Source organism: Podarcis pityusensis, assembly GCF_964106645.2.
Source record: "Podarcis pityusensis genome assembly, chromosome: Z".
Classification (NCBI taxonomy): Eukaryota; Metazoa; Chordata; class Lepidosauria; order Squamata; family Lacertidae; genus Podarcis; species Podarcis pityusensis.
In genome coordinates this window covers 27,866,449-27,891,891 of record NC_138044.1, presented here as the reverse complement: position 1 = coordinate 27,891,891, position 25,443 = coordinate 27,866,449, and the positions used below count along the sequence as shown (strand labels likewise).

At 43.0% G+C, this 25,443-nt stretch overlaps 1 protein-coding gene across 12 annotated transcripts in view; it reads right to left on the bottom strand.

The window, feature by feature from the left end:
• The window catches only part of TENM1 (teneurin transmembrane protein 1), a 410,060-nt gene that overhangs the window by 80,012 nt on the left and 304,605 nt on the right, over nt 1–25,443 (bottom strand). For all 12 annotated transcript variants that reach the window (XM_080991224.1, XM_080991234.1, XM_080991231.1 and 9 more), the window contains 2 exons: nt 23,353–23,373; nt 8,592–8,824 (listed from right to left, as the gene is read on the bottom strand). In XM_080991224.1, the coding sequence (XP_080847350.1) occupies nt 8,592–8,824; nt 23,353–23,373 (254 nt within the window). The remainder of the gene's footprint in view (nt 1–8,591; nt 8,825–23,352; nt 23,374–25,443) is intronic.

Sequence of the window (25,443 nt, the reverse complement as noted above, 5' to 3'; positions counted from 1 at the left end):
GAGAGAGGTTTCAGAATGAGACAGGTTTAACAGTGGTTAAGAAAGTTAAATACTTGGGGATTAACATGACAGCAAAAAATGGGAATTTATTTAAAGACAACTATGAAAAATGCTGGGCTGAAGTGAAAAAAGATTTAGAAATTTGGTCAAATTTGAAGCTTTCACTGCTGGGCCGTATTGCTGCGGTAAAAATGAATGTATTGCCTAGAATGTTGTTTTTGTTTCAAACATTGCAAATTGTGGACAAAATGGACTGTTTCAAGAGGTGGCAGAGAGATATTTCTAGATTTTTCTGGCAGGGCAAGAAGCCTAGAATAAAATTTAAAATATTAACAGATGCAAAGGAAAGAGGTGGATTTGCCCTGCCAGACTTTAAACTTTACTATGAATCAGCAGCTTTTTGCTGGTTGAAAGAATGTTTGCTTCTTGAAAACACTGACATTTTGGATCTAGAAGGTTTTAACAATGTATTTGGATGGCATGCATATCTGTGGTATGATAAGGTCAAAGCACATAAAGCATTTAAAAACCATATTGTCAGGAAAGCATTGTTTAATGTCTGGATAAGATACAAGGACTTATTGGAAAATAAAACCCCAAGGTGGTTGTCACCGATGGAAGCAAAAGCTCTGAAAAAGCTCAATATGGAGGCCAAATGGCCGAAATATTGGGAAATTCTGGAACAAGATGGAGATAGACTGAAATTGCAGAGCTTTGAGAAATTAAAAAACAAAGTGCGAGACTGGCTTCATTATTATCAGATAATGGAGGCATACAATTTGGACAAGAAAATTGGCTTCCAGGTGGAAAAATCAAAATTAGAAACAGAACTGTTAGAACCCAAAACTAAGATTTTGTCAAAAATGTATAACTTGCTGTTGAAATGGAATACTCAGGATGAAACGGTGAAATCTGCTATGATTAAATGGGCACAAGATGTTGGACATAACATAATGATGGCTGCCTGGGAACAGTATGGACCACAGGTATGAAGTTTACGGCATGTAATGCCTTAAGAGAGAATATTATGAAAATGATATACAGGTGGTACATGACCCCAGTCAAGCTTGCAAAAATTTATCATTTGCCCGATAATAAATGCTGGAAATGTAAAGAAACTGAAGGTACATTCTTTCACCTTTGGTGGACGTGCCCAAGGATTAAGGCTTTCTGGGAGATGATATATAATGAATTGAAAAAGGTATTTAAATATACCTTCTTGAAGAAACCATAGGCCTTTCTCCTAGGCATAGTCGGCCAATTGGTGCCAAAGAAGGTCAGAACTTTTTTTATGTATGCCACAACAGCAGCAAGAATACTCATTGCAAAGTATTGGAAGACACAAGATCTACCCACTCTGGAAGAATGGCAGATGAAGCTGATGGACTATGTGGAACTGGCAGAAATGACTGGCAGAATCCGAGACCAGGGAGAAGAGTCGGTGGAAGAAGATTGGAAGAAATTCAAAGACTATCTACAGAAATATTGTAAAATTAATGAATGTTAGAATGATGTTGGATAGAAATTAAGTGGTTTCCAGCTGTAATGCTTTAAGGGAATATGAAAAATGGGTTGTTAATAGGTAAAAATCTAACGTTACTATTTTAAGACCAAAGATTAGGATAAACAAAGAGGGTAAGGATTTGCTGAACCAACAAATTGAACTGGAATACAAAAAAGGGAGGTATGAGGAGGTCCGGGAAACAAGCTAAGGAAAAATAAGTAATGGAAAAATTGAGTGGTTTTTAATCATTTTTATTTTGCATTTTGTACTTTTTCTTTTTTTCTCCCCCCCCCTTTTTTTCATTTTTATATTGTAACATTTGGAAAATCTCAATAAATATCTTATAAAAAAAAAAAAGCTGCTACCTTTTGCACTAGCTGCAACTTCTGGACCAATGCCCACACAGAGGGCATTGCAGTCATTCAGTCTGTAGTAATTCAGGATACTATGTTCCACCCCCCCATTAGTTTCCTGCCCTCTGGCAGTCAGTTAGCATTTCATTGGCACTAAGCATGCTCAAGTCACCATTGACCTACTTTGGGGGTTCCCCTGTAGTTTCCCCACCCTTAATTATGTTTTCTAGTTCTGTCTGTTGATTGTGCTTGGATTTGGCTACATAGTGTATGTTGACATTGGCAGCTTCATGACATGCAGGTGGTCTCAGGTTCAATCCTTAGCATCTCCAGGTGGAAGTGGGAAAGGCTCTTGCCAGAAACCATGGCTATCCAGTGCCTTTCACCAGGGCTTTGTTTCCAGCTGGAACTCACTGGAACTCAGTCCCATCACCTCTTAGGTGGGTGCCATTGCCACTATAAGAGAATGAGGGGGGTGTTCATGGTGAGTTCCAACACCTCTTTGTCTAGAAAAACAGCACTGCCTGTCATAGTAGACAGTCCAGAACCAGATGAACTAATGGTCTGATCCAGCATAAGGCAGCTCTCTACGTTATCTCTACAGACTCAGTTAATGCCTGCATGTGATGGGTTATAAACAAAAGTTTAAACTAGCTTTACTCATTTGCTTAGCAGATCTGGGACTCGTTCTCAACCAGAGGGCCTCAAAGTAGTTTGGAATAAGCAATTACAGTCAAGTGATTTAAAAAGAAGAAATTAATGGATCCATGAGAAGGAAACAAGCGATTAAACATATTTTTGAAATACTGAACTCTTAAACAAAAGTAAACACCTATCCACAGATGGAGAATGTTTCTCTGAACATATTGGTGTAGTGATTTTGGGGGGTTAGGGTAGGGGAAGACGTCTGTCCACTTGCTTTTGCCAACCTGGTGCCCTCCAAATGTTTTTGAACTTCAACCCCAGCCAGTGCTCAAAACATCCGGAGGAAAAGTAAGAAGCTGATTTATATTGAGTTAGCCTATATAGTTCGATGTGCTGTCTACACTGGTTGGCAATCGCTCAGCAGGGTTTCAGACAGAGGACATTTCCAGTTCTAGCTCGAGATGCCAGGAATTTAATATAGGGACCTGCCGCATGTATAACAGATGCTCTGCGACTGAGCTACAGCCCTTCTCTCTAGGGTTGGTGAAGGTTGTGCTATGGTGTCTTCCCTACCTCCCTCTCTACCCAAGCTTGCAAACTCTTCGCATCTGCCGTATGTAAACATCTAATGGTTTACTTACGGCAAAACAGCTGCCAGCTTCATATTAACATAAGGAAAACGTGGAAGGAAAGCACATATTGGTGTTATGTCTGGTGGTATTTTAAGGTTTAGAAATGTGGCTACAATCTATAAGCTACTTAATGTAGCACGGTTGCCTAAAGCTAACATTGCACCATTCGAGTCAATAGAACAGACCCAACTGTTCAATTGTTTTATAGATTGCAGCCTAAAGCTATCTACAGTGTTGTCCCCCCCCCCCTTTTGTGTTCTCACGCACTAGTGGAACTGTTACAATTTATACCATTGACATGGTAATCAATATTGCTCCTCCCCTATTATGAGGGTTAAACGAGGCAAGATGGTAATTGTGAGTAAGCCCACCCGGAACTAAAACAGTTAGACTCTTGGGTTCAAATCACCATTCAGACATGAAGCTCAGAGGGTGAGTTTTCTGCATCACTATCTCTTAGCCTAACCTACCTCTCCAGGTTGTTGTGAAGATAAAGGCGGGGGTGGGGGAGGCAAACCATGTATGCTTCCTTGACCTCATTGGGGGAAAGGTGAAATATAAGCGTAATCATAAATAAATGAATGAATTTCCAGGTGTGAGCATCATTAGGGCCATGGTGGAAGAAGAGAAAGGATTAACCCATATCCTGGCATATCACAGTCTTAATCCTGTTTCCTCTTTTCCATGGCAGCTATTTGAATTAAAAACAAAAATCTTAAATCACTTAAAACCCCATCAATGTTACATCTAGTTTGGTTCTAATCCTTGGCATTTCCAGGCATGGCTGGGAGAGACTCCTGTCTGAAACCCCAGAGAGCTGCAATCAGTGATCATAAACTAGGGGTACCCAAAATGGTGCCCTCTAGATTTATTTATTTTGTACTACAGTTCCTATCAGTCCAACCAGTATGGTTAATGGCCAAGAATCATGGGAGTTGTAGTCCAACTATGGGTATATATGAAGAGCACCACATTTGCTGCTCCTTGGAGCAGACAAGGCTAAACTAGATGGACCAATGGACTGATAAGTTATGAAGAACATACAGCAAGAGCTGTTCTCAGTCTTCTCTTTCTTTTTGAACACATTCTTCTTAGAATGTGAAGAGAGATTTATTCTTAAATCATTGTGGGAATTGTAGTTCTGGGAGGGAAATAGGAGTATATAAATTATATGGAATAAATAAACAAATCACAATGTTATAGCTGTGCCCAGATCTGAACCTGGGATCTTCTTAGAGAAAAAACAACTCCGTTAGCACTCCAAGCCTTCTTGAATCATACTGCCCTGTTGTTTGACCCCAACAACTGGTATTTATTTATTATTGCCTTTATATCCCTCCTTTTTGAGAGCCAGTGTGGTGTAGTGGTTAAGAGCGGTAGTCTCGTAATCTGGGGAACTGGGTTCACGTCTCCGCTCCTCCACATGCAGCTGCTGGGTGACCTTGGGCCAGTCACACTTCTCTGAAGTCTCTCAGCCCCACTCACCTCACAGAGTGTTTGTTGTGGGGGAGGAAGGGAAAGGAGAATGTTAGCCGCTTTGAGACTCCTGAAGGGGAGTGAAAGGCGGGATATCAAACCCAAACTCTTCTTCTTCTTCTTTTCCCCAAGGTGGCACACATGGTTCTCCACATTCTGTCTTCACAACAATCCTGTGAGGTAGGTTAGGCTGAGAGAGAGAGTGATTGGCACAAAGGTACCCAATAAACTTCACAGCTGAGTGGGGATTCCCAACACTAACCACTACATCACACCAGTTTTTAGTGGATGATCCTGTCCCTTATCACATATAGAAGAAGCCTCAGGGTGCATCTATGTGCCTCTTAGACAAAGACATCACATTTTCTGCATGAGAGAAACTAGCTTAGGTTTGTAATCCTGTACACACTTATGTGGGAGTAAGCCTCACTGAGCTTACCTCTGCAAAGACTATCTATAGAACTGTCAATCATGCAATAAGGAAGCCATAAACCTCCAACACATCTTGAAAACAGATATGTAAATGGAAGAATTCATACATATGCAGTTGATGGGCATAATCTGTAGCTAGAGAATTTGCATTCATTTTTTCCTGATGTCTTTTCCCTCTTGGAAAGTTCCCTTTCAGAAGGAGGGGGTTCTTTTGTACTATTTTAGTAATATGACATTTCTGATTCAACTGTAGCTGAATTAACTTTAGCTATTTTGCTTGAAATAACTTTAGTTATTTTACATTTCTAATTCAACTTGCAAAAAATAAAATTCCCCAAGAAAACTTCATAAACTTCCAGAGACGTCTGTTAAAAAGAAAACATGCCAGTTGTATTCAGAAAGAATTTGCAGTTTCTCATAAAACTTTTAAATAGAAAAAAAGTGGATCCAATTGGTTAATTTTATGGTTCTAACACATAACAATTTCTAACAATTTGCATGCCACCCATTCTAAATATCTTTGACTCTTTCAATTAAAGCTACCATTGGGGAATTACTAAAGCAATTTTATGCAATTACTTATTTATAGACTGCCATGGTACAGAATTAAAATAAGAGGTAACTGATTTGGAGTTTAAAGGTGTGCAATCTCTTATTTTTTTAAAAAAATAAAAAGTTACTATTGCTCTAAGAACACAAGAAGCATAAGACCAAACAGAACTAATATGACTTTGCATGCACTTGAATTACCTAGGCAGAACATGAAAATATGCCATTTAAAACCTGTTTGGTGGAAATACATATGCTTAGTGAGAAACTGAAATTACAAGGTTCACAAACAATATGCAATTATGATGACTGGCTTGATCCTCTAAATACTTTTGTAAATGTTAACCTTTGCCAATGCGTTCATGGATCACCTGGGTGGGGAAACCAATCGATAACAACATTCTATATAGTTTTGAGGAACCAGCACTTTGAATTGTGTCCCAAAATGAACTGGCAGCCAGTGCAACAACTAAGAATTGGATGATATACGCTAATGTTGGTCTACTCCTGTTAAGAGGAGGGGGGCTGTCTTGTTCTGCACTAGTGGAATCTACCAGATTATTTTCAAAGACAGCCCCATGCACACTGCATTAAAATCATCTACGAAGCATGGATGACAGTGGTAAGGTATCTGTCCTCCATTAGCAGGCATTGACAGTGTTAGATGAAGTGGCTTGTTGTGTAGAGCAGGAACATAGCAGGACAGCTGAGTAATGCACCTGGTCCCTACAAGGGTGTGTATCTCTGTTCAGAACAGGGCAGCAATCCCACCTATTCCTTTGTGAACAACTCCATGTAGTCTGGATTTTATCAAGACCTTTCCTTAAGGGTTTTGTTTTTAGTAAAGGATTTTATTACACAGTCTACATAGATGAGCAAAGGTTATTGCTTGTCACTGTTTCATGGAGAATTTTTTGGACCGTATCCCATTCAAATAGTAAACAGGCCCACATATTTATTTTTCCATTATTGAAATATTGCAAATGTCCAAGGCTACTTGGGGGAAATCATTATAACTATCTGATTTGTTGCTCAGGGTTACAAGGTAACTTAGATGATGACAGTATTGTTTTTGGAAATTGCACAGGCAATTCTGAAACCTCCATGTTAGAAATTTTCACCAAGCAAGTAAGTAAGACGGAGCAGATAATTGTCTTTTAATTAGATATAATCAATTTCAGTCAGCAGTGATACATTGATTCTCATTTTCTTGAAAAAAGTATCTACATCCATATATTTTACCTTCCTTTAGAGTTGATTTCCTGCATTAATTGCTGGCCTGATTATTAACATTTATTTGTGCTTATTTCACACTTATTTTCCATCATTAGAAATGTATTAAAGTGACTATAATTGCAATCTCTTACTAGCTGGTTTTAAAATGAGGGTTCTTATGTGTCATGGACATTATACTGTCTCTCCGTTAATTTCAAATTTCTACTGATGTACAGTTTTCCTTTATTACTTCAGAGCTGGATGGCGGGACCAAACCTTCCCTCGCAGCTATTAATTAGGCATTTGCTGTACACTAGAAGGCTAATAAGCCAGAAGCAACTACATTAGACCTCAGTCTTGCAAGGTTTTAAGCACCTTCCCATGAGTTGCTGGGTACTTTCTATTCCAAACTACCCACACTGTGCATTAATGAGCTCCACCATCCTATGCAACTGAACACCTTTATAATGCCTGTTAAAATGATTGGCTAGGTTTTACTCATAAAAAATCCAGTATGTCTTTGATGCATCAAGCATATGGGTACAGAATTGAATCACAGGCACCTGGGAAGACTGCAGAGTGCAGGCCATGGATGAGATTATTTGTAGAAACACTTACAAACACTTCCCAGACACCTTATCAAAAACAAGATTAAGCACAACAACCTCCCAGCCAGAGGCGGAGCTAGCTGCTCCGACACCCGGAGCGGCGCACATGCTGTGCACCCAGGTTGGAGCTAGTCACCCACATAGGCAGGGCGAGCGTCCCAGGGGGACAGGGGGGGCGATCTCACCCCCCCTCAGAGATGACACCCGAGGTGAGCCGCACCTACTGCACCCCCCTTCCTCTGCCAGTGCTCCCAGCATGCCATCCACAGAAATATCACTGAAAAAATTACATTCCTTTTGATTATTTTCAAATGCCATTTCTTTTCTCATTAATTGATGGAGAATAGTTGAAATAAATGTGGGACAAATCTGTGGCCCTCCAGATGTTGCGGGACTCTAACTCCTCTAACTCCTCGCCAGCACAACCCATGGTCATGGGAAATGGAAACTGGGGGAGTGGTCTTCAAGGACCACTTTCCTCCCCATATGAACCTACCCTGATATCATCTTCTGAAAGCCTTCTTCATGTGGCTCTTCATTGAGAGGACTGGAAGGTGGCAACATGAGAATGAGACTTTTCTGTAGTGGCTCCATCATTTTGCGCCAAGCAAAAACCAGGCCTTTGGCTGATTGACATCCACTGCCCTTTTAAAATGTGTTGGGGTTTATTGGGGAGGGGATTATTGAGTTTTTCCTGTTTTTGTTTTTATTATTATTTTGTCATTTTATATTGTGATTTTATGTTGTGAAACTGCCCCGAGACCTGCAGGTATAGGGAAGAATACAAATTTCATAAGTAATAATAAAAAATTATAATTTCCCATCCTTGCTGCACACTCAGAAGTCTCACTATCTTTTGAGGGAATGTGCACAGAGCAAAACAAAACTCAATGGTCTAACTTGGCAATGGTTGTAACAGACAAGTTGAAACACATGAAATATATTATTCTTTGCACTGAAGGTGCTGAGATATGAAAAAAAAAAAGCTTAACGTAACTTCTTGCACTCAGCTGTCGAGGGCTCATTTCATCCAGGAGCTTCACATAATGAAAGGAAGTTTCTCAGAGATGAGGAACCTACAAGTTGGCTGGGGCTTATGGGAGGGAGAGCCCAACAATAACCCTGTTTTAAATGCTGCAGTCAAGGACAACTCTTTCAGCTTCTGTCATTCTCCTACCTCGGGGGCTGTGAAGTGATGCTTCGGAAGCCCGTCCTCCATCTCCACAGTGACTTTGGTCAAATGGAAGGCACTGGTCACCTTTTCCTGCCACTACCTCATAGTTTTTGGTCAAATCCTTGGTTTCACTGAGAGATTTCACCTTGTAAACTCTTCTGGTATTTGTATCTGACAAGTAAAGGGATTCTGACACTGGGTCCATGGCTAGGTAGTACTTGTGAGCTGGACTTGTGCTATTGAGAAAAGGAAGGAGAAACACAAAACAATAATTAGTTACTGTAAGAACAAACTCTCCACCTTCTGGGATGTCTTTTCACACCAAATCATCTCTCCCCGCCCTTTAAGTCATCATTTTTATATCAAGGGCTGCAATTCAAAATAAAACCCACATATTATATGGAAGTGAAAAGTTGCTACACTGTAGGGCACTGTATGGCAACTGGCGTGAAAGGACTCCTGCAGGAAGGACAGAAAGCATGTGGTACTCCTCTGTATATAACTGACATTGCTGGACTTCATCTCCCATCAGTCCCACAAACTATGACCAGTGGTGAGGGATGATGCATGCTGCAGTTCAACAACATCTGGAAGTCTACAGATTGCCCATCCCTGCACCAAGATATGGTTCTTCTTCAAGACATTCTCAATGATCTCAAACTCAATGCATTGCCAGCTGGAAAATAATAATAATAATAATAATAATAATAATAATAATAATAATAATAACCCCAACCCACTTTCCAGAAATTCACCACAACTTCAGAAGAAATTATGGTAACAGTCTTCAAAATATATTTTCCTTTCTGCCAAATCTAAATTAATAAATAAAAATGTTATGTACTAAACTTGGATCCTAGAACAATAGGCAAATAGGATCCTAGAATGCAACAACTGATTGGCCTGCAGGAAAAGACCAATCAGGCTCCAAGAGGGAAGCAGAATCAGCCAATCAGACGGGACTCATTGTGTAAATAATGTATATAAAAGCCCGAGGTTTGGGGGGCAATTCAAATCACTGTTTTACAAGCTGCAATAAAGAGCATGAAATCACTACAGGACTCCGAGTATATTTCAAAGAATGACTGGGAGAAGGAAAAAATATCTTGACCAGGTGAACTTTCTCGCTGAGGGAACTCCACAGTTGTTGCACCAATAATGAAATAAAATCACATCCTTCTTATGAATTTATATCTCACCCTTTAATATAAATGTTTTCCAGGGCTGCTTGATGCATTATGATAAGGGAAAGCATCAAATTATTGGCTGGTAGGCTATATTTTACCCATCCAAAAGTCAAAGGTTTTTGACACCCACCCATATTTCTGAAATCTCCATCCCCACAAGCAAGAGGTATTATTATCACAGTTCAATGACATATTCCAGCCAGAACAAAGCACTCAATGAGGGCACAGAGCAGAAGCAGTAAGAGATATGGCCTGGTGAGGTGTGTGGTGCCTGAGCAGAGTCCCAAGAGTCATACGGAGAGGTCTAGAAGGCCACATTTGGCCCTTTGGTCTGAAGTTCCCTACTCCTGACTTTAGGGGACACACTATTATGTCTTCTCCAATATTTTGAATAAGAACCATTGCAGCTTCTTACTCCTGTTTATGTTTTTATTACAGTGGTGCCTCGCAAGACGAAAAGAATCCGTTCCGCTAGTCTCTTCGTCTTGCGGGTTTTTTCGTCTTGCGAAGCAAGCCCATTAGAGGTTTAGCGGCTTAGCGCTACAGTATTAGCGGCTTAGCCGGCTTAAAGATCAGCTGATAAGCGGCTTAGCATCAGCTGTTAAGCGGCTTAAAGATCAGCTGATAAGCGGCTTAGCATCAGCTGTTAAGCGGCTTAAAGATCAGCTGATAAGCGGCTTAGCATCAGCTGTTAAGCGGTTTAGCGGCTTGGGAAAAAGGGGGGGGGAGGAAAAAACCCCCGCAGGAACTTGCAAGACATTTTCGTCTTGCGAAGCAAGCACATAGGAAATTCGTTTTGCGAAGCACCTCCAAAACGGAAAACCCTTTCGTCTAGCGGGTTTTCCGTCTTGCGAGGCATTCGTCTTGCGGGGCACCACTGTATATGCAAAATAAATAATAATATTTATTTTTTAGAGCGCCAAGTTTCAGACTTAATCTGGGAATTCTACTAATACATTTCTTTGTTTATCCAGTTATCAGCTGCTATTGGGAATGGCCCCCTGTTTCTTTAATGCACTTGCAACAAGTAGAATTATGACCATTAACCACTTTATGAAGTTTATTTGGGGTTATGTACTGTCATGCAATGTTAGAGTCCTTTAGGCTGGCTGATGTAATCACTGGGCTCCCTCCTTGTGGATGGGCACACAAGCAAGCAAGCATAATGACAGTGATTTGTGGTGGTTCAGATAAAGCTGGATCGGCTTGATTCAAAAGTTTTCAATTGCAGGGGAATGAGAGTGTGAGAAATAAGCAATCAACTCAAAGAACAATCATTAACAAATAACAAATAAGAAGCATGTACTCAAGCAGGGTGCTTGAATGATGCTTTCTGCTGATTAGCAGCTTTATATATTATCTCAAGAAGATAGTAGGATTGCTCTCAAGTCTTTGAATAGCTTGGGGGAGTGGAATCGTCCAGTTCCAGCTGTTTTTCCTCAAAAAAAATTTGATTAGTGCATGACCTAAGGAAAGCTTCTTGGCTTTTTTTCTTCTCAGCAAGAGCTTCCAACAAGAACAGCTGGAACACGTTCTTTTGCAAAGCATGTTCTCCTTCATGGAGAGGACGTGTTGCGGTGGGGTCTGCTGAGCCACCCCTCTGTTACCAGGCAGGGTCTCTAAAGATGACCTGGGGCAGTGATTGGTTCACTGGGTTGCTGGGGTAAAAGTTACGTTGCAATTTTGGTGGGAGAGGTAAAATGTTTAAATACTCTGCACGCAGCCTGGAGCTTTCTCTTTGCTGCATGCAACGGATCACCTGGAGCACTTGGACCGTCTGGAGGACAGTGGAGCGATCTTCTCATTGTCTTTATTTCCCCCTTCTTTTTAATCTTCTCTAGTCCCTTAATTAATTTAATTCCCCCCCTTTTTTCTGTTTGATTTCCCACCCCACCCCTTACCCTGCCCTTTGGGAAGATTCTCCCTGTACCTGTGAGTGCTGCCTGTGCATAATCCTCCTTGGCTTGCCTTTCCCAATAGGGAGAGAGCCCCCATTAGGGGCTTTCTTTTGCAAAAAGTTTTCCCCCATTTTTGCCTGTTTAATTGTGGGGCTAGCCAGGGCTGCTCCCAGCTTACCTGGAATCACTTTCATTTATAGTATCCCCATAGGTTGGCTTTATTTTGGGTGCGTGCAGTGCTGTTGGCCAAATTTTAATCTAGCCTTGGGCGGGAGCACTGTTTTGAGTTCCTTTAATATTGCAATGAGACAAAAAAGGCAGAGAGCAGAAGCAGACAGGCCTGCACGGCCTGCACATATCATTCAAGCCTAAGCCTGCTACAGTTAGCAGTACAGTACTTGTTGATGCCCCAGGTGCCTTCTTCAGGAAGGAAGCGTCTTCAGAGGCAGGAAAAAGCGGAGCAGGGATGATGCTTACACCTCCTTGCAGGTAAATCATCACTGGGCTCTGATGATGATTCAGACATCACCTTGGACCTCTCCAGGGGTCAGGGTGAGGCTGTTCCAGGTCTTTAGGGATCATCCTGGATAGCTCAGCTGGTCAGCGTATGGTGCCGGTAATGCCTAGGTTGCAGGATTGGTCCCTGTATGGGACAGCTGCATGCTCCCTCATCACTTTACCCGGACACTGAGGTCCAGCGCCGAGGGCCTTTCTGGTGGTTCCCTCACTGTGAGAAGCCAAGTTACAGGGAACCAGGTGGAGGGCCTTCTCGGAAGTGGCACCTGCCCTGTGGTACACCCTCCCACCAGATGTCTACTACCAGACTTTTAGAAGACATCTAAGGCAGCCCTGTTTAGGGAAGCTTTTAATGTTTGATGCATTACTGTATTTTAATATTTTGTTGGAAGCTGCCCAGAGTGGCTGGGGAAGCCCAGCCAGATGGGCGGGGTACAAATAGATGATGATGATGATGATGATGATGATGATATTGTGGGAGAGTGGACTAGATGATCCTAGGAGTCCCTTCCAACCCCACTATTCTATAAGTGGTAATTCACTATGATGGGAATGTTAGACGCAGGGCTGCCATCATCCCCTTAGCTCGCTAGGATCACAGGGACGGGGACATGTGGACCACTTGCGCAGCTCCACATTTCAAATGGAAATTCCCTGAGCAATAGAACCTGAAGCTGGTATGCAGGAAGCTGGCCCGGTGGCAGCTTTGTTGGGACTTCTTTAGGGTCTCTGGCCAGTGTTGGCCCTGTAAATTTACACATCATGGTGGCAACACAAGGCAGGGCTTCTTGCCCAAGCGGGAGCTGGCAAGCAATAACTCAATACCTCTCGCCCATATTTCCATAAAAATATCTCCCTTTAAAGCCTGGCTAAAAGGTTATCTAGATGGGTCAGTAGCTTTGTGCTTGTGTGAAGGGTTTTTCCCAAGGTTTCGGGATTCCTCTGGCTTTTCAGCCAGTGGCTCAGAATACAGCAACTCAAAAGCCAGTTAGAGAGCTACCTGTGGTAGCCAGAAAGAAGGTTAGGAAACAGCTTGCATTGGGACGTATGGTGGGATCCCTTTGATTCTCCTTCTAGTCCCGATTTTCATTTATCCCCATTGGGGATCGTCCCTAAGAAAGCCCCATATAATTCCATCTGATCCATATTTATTGCACCCCAAAGGCACCTCAGTGAATGATGCTATCCCTCCGGAATTGTTCCGTGAAATATGCATCTTTGGATCAGGCAGTTGAGCTTACCAACAAATTGGAGGAGGTGCCTTGTTGGCATTATGCGATATTGAATCGGCTGTTAGGCTGCTGCCAGTTCACCCTCAAGATTTTAAGTAGTTAGGTTTTAATTGGATGGTCCTTATATTGATAAGGCATTGCCAGTTGGTTGCTCAATAGGCTGTGCAGCACTTGAGTCCTTTAGCGCCTTTCTGGATTGAACATTGCGAGTCAAGACTTGTTTAACTGGGGGTATCGTTATGTGGATTATTTTACTGGCTGGTTCATGTGACACCAGCCTCTGCTTAGCTTACTAGATGCCCCTTTATTCCCTGAGGAGCTGGGTGTTCTGTTGGCAGTGGAGGACAGTGGCTCCTACTGCCCCTTTTAACGTATTTGGGGGCTAGCTGGATACCGTTGCTCAAACATCTGCTTGCCTGTGGAAAAGCTGTTTGCCTTGAAGGATGTTATTCTTGTAATACTTCCTCTGAAGCAAGTGTTGCTTTGTCAGATCCTATCATTCCTAGGTCGGTTAAATTTTGCATGCAGGGTGGTTGCTCCAGGCTGCCCCTTCCATTCCTGCTTGGCCAGGTGGTCTCATGGCCCGGGGTCCCTTCATCATCATGTACAGTGGCCTTGAGCCTGGCAGGGCAAGGCAATCACATGTAACCTAACTTTTCTCGAGTTTTCCCCATTGTAGTGTCAGTGCACATCTGTACTGAGTTTAGGGACCGTCAGGTCTGTCTTGGTCTGATAACCAGGCAGTGTGAGAGTCCTGGCAAAACTGTCTTCATGCTCTGGCAGAGTCTTCGCACTGCTTAAGGTTTAATATTGCGTTTCTGCTCGCTTTATTTCGGGATCATCTAATGTTTTTGCTGTGGCTCTAGCCCGTTTTTTCAGTTGGAGAGCTTCAGATCCTGGGCTCTGGACGCCCAGCTATAGCCGGATTTTTCTGGAGCTCCTGTGGCACTTGGCAACAATTAATAATTATGAGGAATAGTAGCTTACGTTTCCCCATCCACTTTCAGGTCTTATGAGAAGGCCTGGACTGATTTCTTAAAATTTAGCTGGTAGTCCTCGGCCATTCAGAGGAACCTGCCCCCATCCTCTGAGCAGGACCTGCAGTAATTCGCCCACCTGCTGCAGATCGGATGCAGTGTTAAAACTATCAGAATTCAGTCCGCTGCAATGTCTGCTAGAGTAAAGCTTTAATTTTTCAGAGACCCTTCTAAAAGTGTGTCATGCGCAGGGTCTCGGAAGGTTGGAATAGGCTCTGACCTTCAGGACAGCAGGCAGGAAGCCAGTCAATCTTTGACCTATGCAGTATCCGCAACAAGTTAAGACTTGTCGGCTGGTTCAAGATCAAGACGAGACTTATTTCAGTATTCCATTATAATTTTGGTGTACTGAGGGTTGGGGAAATTGTGTTGGAGCCAGCACGGGGCTGAGAGTTTGGAGGCTTATTGCCTCAGGACTTTTCCTTATCTGCTTTGGACCTTGTCATAAGTGTCTGGAGCTCTAAGTCAGACCTAGTGAGCAGGGTTGCCACCATCAGGCTTCCAGTCACAGGTGAGGTGGGCTCTGTTATTGGATACCGGAAATATTTGGCTTTTCGTTCCCCTGGGGGCTGGCTCGATCCTAGTGCACAGAAATGGGTTCCGGTTCGACAGGCATCTAATTGCTCACGTCGTGCGCCAGTTATTGCAGCCTGTGGCTTGCCTACCGCTGAACACGCCTCATTCCTTCCAAATAGGTGCTGCTGCAAAGGCTGCGCACTGGGGCCTGTTAGTAGACAGGATTGTGAATACGGGTCATTGGAAGTCTGACGCTGACAAAGGTTATGTCAGGAAGCATCGCCAATGATGCCTGTGCTGATGCCTGTCTGTTATTCTTTTTTTCATAGGAGCAGCTGTGCGCATTTGGATTGTCGGCCACAGCATCATGCACTGAGCTGGCAAGCACCCTGACGAGTCTGGACTGGGGGCGCCATCTCGGCCTTCCTGCCCATGTTTCTAGCTCCAGTCCGCATCTGGATTGTGGGGCACAGCATCGTTTACTGGGCTGGCATCAGAGCTAGGCAGTCTGGAAGGGGACTGGGTCTTGGCCTCCCGCAGCATGTGCAGGTGTTGTGGATGTCCAGGCGCAGAATGCAGTGGAGCGAATTCATCCCGCTAATTAAGCAGAGGGTGCTTTCGGATGGGCCCCCCCCCATGGCAATTGTGGTTCAGCTGGGGGAGAACGATGTGGCAACTTATGATTGCTTTACTTTGCGCTCCATGATTCAGAGAGACTTGGGGGAATTGGTGACCTTAATACCCACAGTTAAAATATTTTGGTCACAATTGCTGCAAAGGTGCAATTGGCATGGCATTTCTCGACCTGAGGCTGCTGAAAGGGCCAGGAAGCGCATTAATTCCGCAGTGTGTAAGAAGGTGGCGGATTTGGGTGGATTGGTTATTTCCCGCCCGGATATTACCTTCAAGGCTCTGGCCCTTTACCGCAATGATGGAATACATCTCTCTGTACTGGGGAATGATGTTTGGTTGGATGCGGTAACTGCAAGGTTGAAGGTTGGGTTGGGATTGTGAGTGGTTGGCGGCGAGCGTAAAGGGCTCGATTGGCGGTTAGGCATTGGTTATAAATTGGTGGAGGAGGGGTTAGGATAGGCTGGGTCTGCCCCTCCATGGTTGCTGCGGAAAGGGAATTCCGTTAAAGGAATCCTGGGGCTTGCCATCTTTTCGTCCAATCCCTGGAATGGGACTAGGGCCGGCAAGCCTTCGGGGAGCATGCGGATGAGAATTGAGGGTCTGTGACTCAGCTCCATTTCTCTCCGACTTGCTTTCCCCCGCACTGTCTTTCAGTGGTGCCCGGAAGTCAGTTCTGTCCCCAGGCGGGGGGACAGATAGTCTTAACCAATGCCTAAACAACCACTCACGATTTTGTATTTAAATAAAGTTGTGGCCAAAATTATGCCAAAAACCTTAAACAAAAATTAAGTGTGTGTTGTGAGTTATTTGGGGGGTGGCTTGGGGACCTCGACACGCAACAGTATTCCCAACTAAGAACGACGTCAATTATATAGATAACATATTTATGTGTTCCTGCCAAATCCCAGTGTCAGCAGACTGTAATCCTTTGCATGCAGGCATGTGCAAGCATGCTTCTGTTACACTGAGGCTACTCAAGTGAGGGTGTTGCAAGGGACTTAAATATCAAGTATAATACAAATTTTGCTAACTTAGTGCCTTCCAAGTGATCCCATCAGTGGTTCATGATCTAAGAAAGATTAGTTCATCTCAGGCAAACATGCTTACAAGTTCCATTCAGTCCTTGATACTCAATGTGGCAATGTCAGCTTACAACTTAACAACTTCTTAACATTTGAAGAGGACTCATGTTCCCACATTTATGAAATAATCAATATAAGTGTTTACCTATAGGTTTTGTGCCCAGTTCATCACTTAATTTGCTACTTGTTACATTCACACTTTAGTCATGTCTTGTACATTGGGGTTGCCACCCTTGGCCCTCCACATTATGCTGGACTCCAACTCCCATCATCCCTGACCACCAGTCATGCTGGCTGGGGGTGACTGGAGCTTTCCAATAACATCTGGAGGTCCACAGGTTCCTTATCTTTGTTATAGATTTTGTTAATATATAATTTGCTTCATCTCATCTTCGCACGGAATCACAATTTTTAATGCCTGTTGGTTTTTGTACATGATAGTGCTGATTTTTTAAACTTATCTGAATAGGATTTCATTTGTAAGAATTCAAAACTTGGTGGAATCTGGTCTCTATAATTGAATGGTATAATGGGGTGGGGGTACTAAACAGACCTCCAGTTGGTCATGTTGCTACTGCTTACTGGGAGGCAGAAGGAAAGGGGCAAGGAACTGGTGAGGTTAGCATGGTGGAAATGCACAGGCAGAATCCATTTGGTGCTTCCACAGGTGCATTTGCATTACACTAACCTTGGCACTATCTTGCCTCTCCCTCTTTACCACCTGGTAACAGCAGCAACACAACCTACCAGCGGTCAGGTGAGCACCACCACCTCATCCCACAATCTACTATTGCTGTTCTCCCATCTGCATTTTAAATTTCTCCATAATTCAAGGATTTGTTCTCCTGAAAAAAGTTGTTGTTGTTGTTGTTGTTTAGTCGTGTCCGACTCTTCGTGACCCCATGGACCAGAGCATGCCAGGCACTCCTGTCCTCCACTGAAGTGCCTGGCATGCTCTGGTCCATGGGGTCACAAAGAGTTATACCTGTACAAATACAATTTCCTCCACAATGTCCATGTTTTGTGTTGTTGACTGGGGTGAGCATTTCAATTACTTGTATCTATAATCACCACAATCCAGATGTCGACCCAACACTCAGATGAAGGTGGAAGTTGATAGGTGATGACTTTCACCAATATATGTTGGCAAAATACATTATAGATATGAGTTCTCTGATGCAATTCTGCACTACACACATTATCTCAATAATGAGTCAACAACATTACACAGGAGCAGACAAGTAAACTGCTGATGTTTTTAAAACACTTAAAGTAACCAGTCATATGAAATCAGCACAGTAAAGGAGATCACAGTGAGTATACACCTCTGGTTAAACATTAATCTAGTTAATATTGCCATCTCTATTGTTAGCTCCATTCTCACCACCTTTACACAATAGACTATATTCCAGCAACACAAAAGTCAGAAGTCATCCACCCCCTCATGTTTCTTCCTCTGTTGAGGCAAGCAAGAGGCATAATCATAGTTCAGTAACTCAAAAGCACTAAAGGACGAAGGCATGGAGCTGGGTCAGTAAAAGTTTCTGCCTTGAGCAAAGGCATGATACAGAGACAGGCCATAAGAGCAACCTTTGACCCTCGGGCTTGAGGTCCCCCATACCTGATCTAGTCTTTAATTGTATGCTTCTAATCACCAACATTCAGCATAAGGGTATTAGGAGACAGTGACTTCCATCCCAACCTGTTTCTGTTCTGCTGCAATTCAGCTTTGCTAAAACCTGTGTTATTCTTGCTATCCTCTATGGCTGAAATGAACCTCATTGCATTTCAATGAAAGGGAAAAAATTGCAAATGCAGAAAATTAAATGGCTCGATTATTTATGTAACATTGTCAGACTAAAAACAACAACACGGAATGATGGTGTATGTTCATATTATTTCCATTTCTGACCTCAAACATGAGAATTCGGGAAATGTATTGTGGAACTGAGATCAGAATTCCATTTCTGACCTTGAATATGTAAACTATGGCATCTTCCACCCCCATTTCCATTTCTGATGGAATTCTCTTACACCCCCAATTCTATATCACAACAGTTCTATTGTTATGCTTTTCAGCTTTCATTCCAGAGAGCAATGAAAGCAATTAAATTGCTTTTAATAAAATGAAGCCTGGTGTGGCAATTGCCACAGTGTGAAACCTTTGGCAATTTGCTGTTGTATGTCAGTTTTTATGTCTCTCTGCCAAGTGGGCAACTCTAGTTCAATACCTGTGTCAAATCTATGTAATACCTGTCTATATTACTGATTAATTCTAGAGCCAAAAAGGAAAGTTAAGAGTGATAACTTTTACGAGCTTACATTGATGCTTAACTTCTTCAATGATATCACCCGCATTTTTGCCAATATGTAAGTTTATACTGTTGTCAAGGGAGTTCTAATAGACGGTCAGGTAGAATATTGAACTTCCATAATGAAGAATTATTAGAAGAAGCATGTGGAATTAAGAATTTGCTAATTAGAGATGGTTGCTGCAATGTATCTATTATCATTCATCGACAACACAGTTTCCTCATAGTTGCTGACTACAAGTTAGTTTGGTTCAGGGCAGACATTGGTCACATTATTTGACCAAGAAGACAAAACTGAGCAAAGCAATAAGAGAGTGATTCTGAAGGAAAAGGGGCAGAAATAAAATGAGGGATCAAGAGAAGTCACAGGATTCCACTCTAAATCATGCAAAAATAGGTAGCTCTTGTTGGTAGAGGAATTAGCTCCTCTCATTAGGGTGGTAGCCAAGCAGTACGATTAGGTCTTTTTAATGGAGAATTGTGTGCCCTGTACATGACATTAATTTTTTTGTGGGGGGAGGGAAGAAACTTCTAAAACTAATTCATTGAAATACACTCATTTAGATTCCATGCACTTGTAGCCCCTGCTCCCAGCATCACTAATGACCTTAGAAATTACTAGCTTGATTCCATCAGATTAATCCTATCAGAAAGCCAATTAAGACAGCCAGGTATGGCTGCATTGGTTGTCCAAAAATTGTACACTCCTCCCAATAGCAGCCTGTGTGGTGGGGCAGTGTCAAATATAGGAATGTCATAGACTTTCAGTGGGAATTACCGATGTTCGCTTATTCATCCCATATCCAGAACAAAAATAACATAATAAAGCATAATAATATAATTAATTACATACATTTCTGACACAATGGACAGCTAAGACGAATAATGTAGTTTTTGCCCAAAGCCGAACTGCAGCAGAACAGAAATAGCACTGCATGTGATGTACTTGGGGTGGACAGAGACTGACGCCTTCTTCTATCCCTAGTCAAAGAGCTGCCACACCTGAGACAGGTGTTGCTGCAGCTTACTTGGACGGGGTAGGAGTGAGGGCAGAATTTACCAGACTCCAAAATACATATATATCCTTCTAATGTAGGTATGAATTCAGAAGCTACAGTAACACTATGTATATAGCATTTTTTAATAGCTTTCCCTCATAATTACCTCAGAGAGGTTATCTCCAGTTCACCATGCATCTCTTTATTTAAGCCAGTTGTGACAAATCGGGTCTTTCCTTAAAGAGGGCATGTATTGCGGTGAGACCTGGAAACCGACACCCTGTGTTGTGGGTGGGTATGATTGGTCAGCCACAACATCTGATTGGTAGGTCTCTCGTAGCTGGGTGTAATCTGGCCCATGGGACACAGTCCAAACGGTTCGAGGGACCTATTTATACCCATGCACGTGACCCAGAGCTTCCTCTTTGCATGTGACCCAGAGCTTCCTCTTTCGGTGCATGCATTCGAAACACCCGCCCACCTCTCCCTACTTTTAGGGCTTTGCGCTTGACCTTGCAATGCCGCCGTGTGTCATCTGTCGTTGGGACAGGGGCACGGCAGGAATTTTCCCCACTTGGCTGATTGGCTGTTGCCATTTGGGTTTCGCCTGCTGCGTAGCAAATCGTCACAACTTGTAAGGCTGCGGATAGGCTCTGGTTCAGGTGATAGGGATGGGAGAACGCTCTCGCCATCCCTATGTGAAGGGTATTCTGTTAAAAGAATCCAGGGACCTGATGGTTTGGTCAACCCGAGAGGAGGTTGTGCCCGTGCCTGGGTCCAGGGGGACATTTGGGTGGCGGAGATAGCCTGTTCCCGGCTTTCCACTTATCCAGCTGTTCACCCTTGGATGACCTATGCTGGAACCCTGGGTCAGCACTACCTGCATGGCAGGGAGCTAGTCACTTTCTGTAATCAATAAAGTTGTGGCCTAAATTCTGCCAAAACCAAAATTTGAGTCAAGTGTGAATTTATTTAGGGGGGAGGATTCTGGGTCTGAACATGCAATGCAGTTTGGCAAATAAGTAATTATTGCTTATAATCAATACACAGCATCACTTTTGGGGGCAGCAATTTGACAAGCAACTTAACTGTGAACTGGACAGAAGCAATTTTTAAAAATAATGACCACACTTTGGAAATTCTGTTGCAGAAGAGAATTAAACGTTTTGTTAACAAATAGCATATGGGGAAAAATGTACCCTCCCTCTTTCAGTTTAAGGCTTAATGCACTTTTGAAAAACAAAAAAGCAAATAGAAAATATTATTATAGCAAATTGTATGCATGCAGGACATTTTAATGTTAAGCCTTGGTTGCAAACGGCAACAAAGATAATTTGATACAAAAGAGTATTTACTTATCTATTAAATTTCTACCTTGCCTCATCATTTACTTAAGCCCCTAGAATGAGGTTCAATTAAAAATACGCACTTAAACCACAAACAAAAATAAGGCAATAGTAACCCTTTAGATTATTATCTTTTTCAAAAACAAAGCTGTAATCTTACCAACAAATTAGAGGGGTAGCCATGATCCTGTGGGCACCTTCCTACAATCCTATGTATGTCTACCCAGAAGTAGGTACATGTAAAAGGTAAAGGACAACTAGAATATTGGGTGTGCAGCTCATCTTGCTTCAGGCTGAGGGACCTGGTGTTTGTCCACAGACAGCTTTCCGGGTCATGTGGCCAGAATGACTAAATCACTTCTGGCATAATGGGACACTGTGATGTGTGTCAGAGTGCATGGAAACGCTGTTTACCTTCCCGCCACAGCGGTACCTATTTATCTACTCACGCTTGTATGCTTTTGAACTGCTAGGTTGGCAGAAGTAAGTCACACTTGATGGAGCTTACCCCCAAGCAAGTGTGACTCCTGTCCTAAACACACTTGGGAGCAAGTTTCATTGAACTCAGTGGAGCTTACTTCTGAGTAGTCATAGGACTGCGGTGAAACAGATTTTCTTTCCATACCACAAACTTTCAAGGCTGAGAAGCTTTGAGAACATATCTTCACATGATGAACTATATAGAGACCTTTTCACATTTTTTCATATGTAGTTTATATCTGTGATGGCAGCAGAGTGGGGCCATGTTTTTAGCGTTACCTCCGCTTTTGCATCTTCTTCCTGCAACAACCACATGTTGAAAAAATTCAATTTGCAAGCAGCTGCTGGTATGGGGGGGGGGGAATCCATGCAACTGAGGCACCCAGTTGCACAGATGCCGTAATGGCATGCAGCCCCTACACACAGGCAGGTAGATACTTATGTGTTGAAATTTATCTGCAGCCAAACTAGTACAACAATTGAAAATGGCATTCCTGCCCAATTGCCTTCTGAAATGAAAAGTGTCTGGCCAGTTTCCAAACTCTGGAATGTTGAGCTTCCTTGAGAAGAGCTTCCTTTCTCACGCTCAGGAAAAGCCTGCCTTTGATGCTGCACAGAGCTGGGCCAGGCTGCCTCCCGAAACCTGCGCTGCACCACTGGTCCCACCCAATCTTTGGTCCAAGGCGGTGCTTCTGCTAGTAGCCTACACATGCACGTTCCTCTATTTCCTACCACGTGCTGCATAAAATGTATACAGGAATATAAGCACCTCCCCCTTTCTTTGATAAAGTTTCCTCAAGTACTCCTGATGTCTGGATCACTTAAGAAAGGAAGACCTCGGGACCATGTCAAAAATTCAACACAAGGATCATTTGTCCAGCTATTGTCCATGTAGATAACATATAATGCACATTTAGCTATTATTAACAGGCAGTGTCCTTCCTCAGGACCCCACATGCTATGGCCTTACCCCAGGCCACATCTCTCATGGGCCAAGCCCAAAGCCTTATTGATTGCAAATGCCTGGCTGGAATGTGTTCTTGAATTGGAGTAATGCCTCTTGCTTGTCGGGATAGAGCAATGTGTGGGTGTGTATAGAAAACTGGCCATTGCCCTGCCTACTTCTTGCCTCCAGCTCTGACCACTACTGGCATGCGGCTTCCACAAGTCTACCCCCAAGAAAATGTGGCCGTCAGCCTGAAAGGCTTCTCCACTTCTGCTGTAAGATTAAGGCATTATTATAGTGTAGATCAATCACATGGAGAAAGTGTCCTGGTAAAGTCTTGTGTATCAGGGGTGCCCCATTAAAAGCTGTATTTTTCATGCCTTTATTTATATCCTATCTTTTGGCCAGATAAGCCCCTGAACTGGAACCATTATGAAGGGGAATGCCCGGATACTAAACTTGTAACATTTCTATAAATATTCTGTACAAAGCTAACCATATACAAAGAGTTATGTGTTAATTCAGAATCTGGAAACCAAATTCCTATCAAAGACCCTATTTCTCCTCCCCAGTTTTCTTACCTGTGTCTTGTGTCTCTGTTCCTTCAACGGCATATTCGTGCGGGTACCACACAAAAAAGAAAGTAAAACAGAAATTATTAGTGTGGATTAGAAAAGTAAACAAATTGTTAGTAAGTAGCAAAAGGTGCTGATTAATGTTTATTTAGATCAAGTTGTATGCTAACTACCATACAGACCATAGAAGCCATATGACATACATGACATGATGAGACAATATGTGTTTGGGCAGTGGAAGATGGAGGGGAGGAAGTAAAGGATGCTGTTTTATGAGGGTGTAGATTCAGGGTGGGGGGTGGGTCTCAGGCCTGAGGGGCCAAATGTGGTCCTCTGTTTGCTCCTCAAAACTGGCTCCAGATCACATCCTCTTTCCTCACTAGTCCTGCTTCAAAGCCTGAGTGTTTTCATCTGGCTGCAGCATGTCCTGGAATTCGAATAATGCCTTATTCTGGATAGCAGAGAAGGGCTTGTGAATGTTTGTTTTAAAACCAGACTACTATACGAAAGGTAAAATTTACATTTGTTGTTCCACCCAGTTTTGCTTCTGGCCCTGCCCATCACAGGCATGTGGCCCTAAGGAAGGTTGTTGCTGTTTAGTCATTTAGTCATGTCCGACTCTTCGTGACCCCATGGACCAGAGCACGCCAGGCACTCCTGTCTTCCACTGCCTCCCGCAGTTTGGTCAAACTTATGTTAGTAGCTTCGTGGGAATTATTTTAAAACTTAGGGCATGTCCACACTTCTTGCCCCATTGCTTTCCTCCAGGAAAACCTGATCCTTACCACTGAATCAGAATGAACATAAATTGAGTTTTCCATGGACTGACGTTTGCTCTGCTTCTAGGTGCAGGAAAAGCAAAGTGCGGACAAGCCCATATCTGATGCAACATGGTAACATTACACTGTAACACAGGTGCAAGCGTTTGCCTATGGTAGAGTCTGGGGTAGCCTTTAGTATAGTTTTTGATGGATGATGATGATGATTGCTAATGCAGGGACTTGGGTCCAATTCTCAACACGCTTTCCTGAACTATTATGTTTTCTCGGCAGATAAATTAGAATGCATTATTACAGCAGTTGGGCAACTATACTTTGCTAAACTGATTGCTCTCTAATAGTCAGGGATTATAGGGTTATGTTTCCTGAGTGGGAGCTAATGATTCAAAGTCGTCCCTCCCCCCCCCCCCCCGAATGGGCATTTTACCTACAAGGTAGGGTCTGTGGTGGGTGGAAAAGGAGTTTTGAAGTTTGAACTGAGAAAGAACTGACGGTTTGAGTTTGTGGCATCTAAGGTTGGGCTGCAACAGCCTTTGTGGAGCTATTCAGAAATGCAAAATGTGGAAGGAATGGACTATGGGAATTCTATGTGCCTTTTTCTTTTCTTTAAAGGTAAAGGGACCCCTGACCATTAGGTCCAGTTGTGGCCGACTCTGGGGTTGCGGTGCTCATCTCGCTTTATTGGCCGAGGGAACCGGCGTACAGCTTCCGGGTCATGTGGCCACCATGACTAAGCTGCTTCTGGCGAACCTGAGCAGCGCACAGAAATGCCGTTTAACTTCCTGCCAGAGCAGTATCTATATATCTACTTGCACTTTGACGTGCTTTCGAACTGCTAGGTTGGCAGGAGCAGGGACCGAGCAACGGGAGCTCACCCCGTCGCGGGGATTCGAACCGCTAACCTTCTGATCGGCAAGTCCTAGGGTCTGTGGTTTAACCCACAGCGCCACCCACGTCCCTTCCTTTCTTTAAATATATGATTTATTTATTACACTCATTTGACACACATACATTAAGTTCCTGAATGGAACAAAAATTACTATAAGAACATAAGAAGAGCCTGCTGGATCAGGCCAATGGCCCATCTAGCCCAGCATTCTGTTTTCACAGGAGCCAACGAGGCGCCTTTGGGAAGCCTGAACAGGACCAGAGCACTCTCCCTCCTGTGGTTTCAAATACCTGGTGTTCAGAAGTATACTGACTCTGCCAACAGATACATTTGCATTGTAAGAGAAAGCTGTGCTAATGTTACATGACAGTCTATCCCCATTTCTTCATTCCCAAGTTATCTTTTAATATATTGCATTACTGGTCTCCA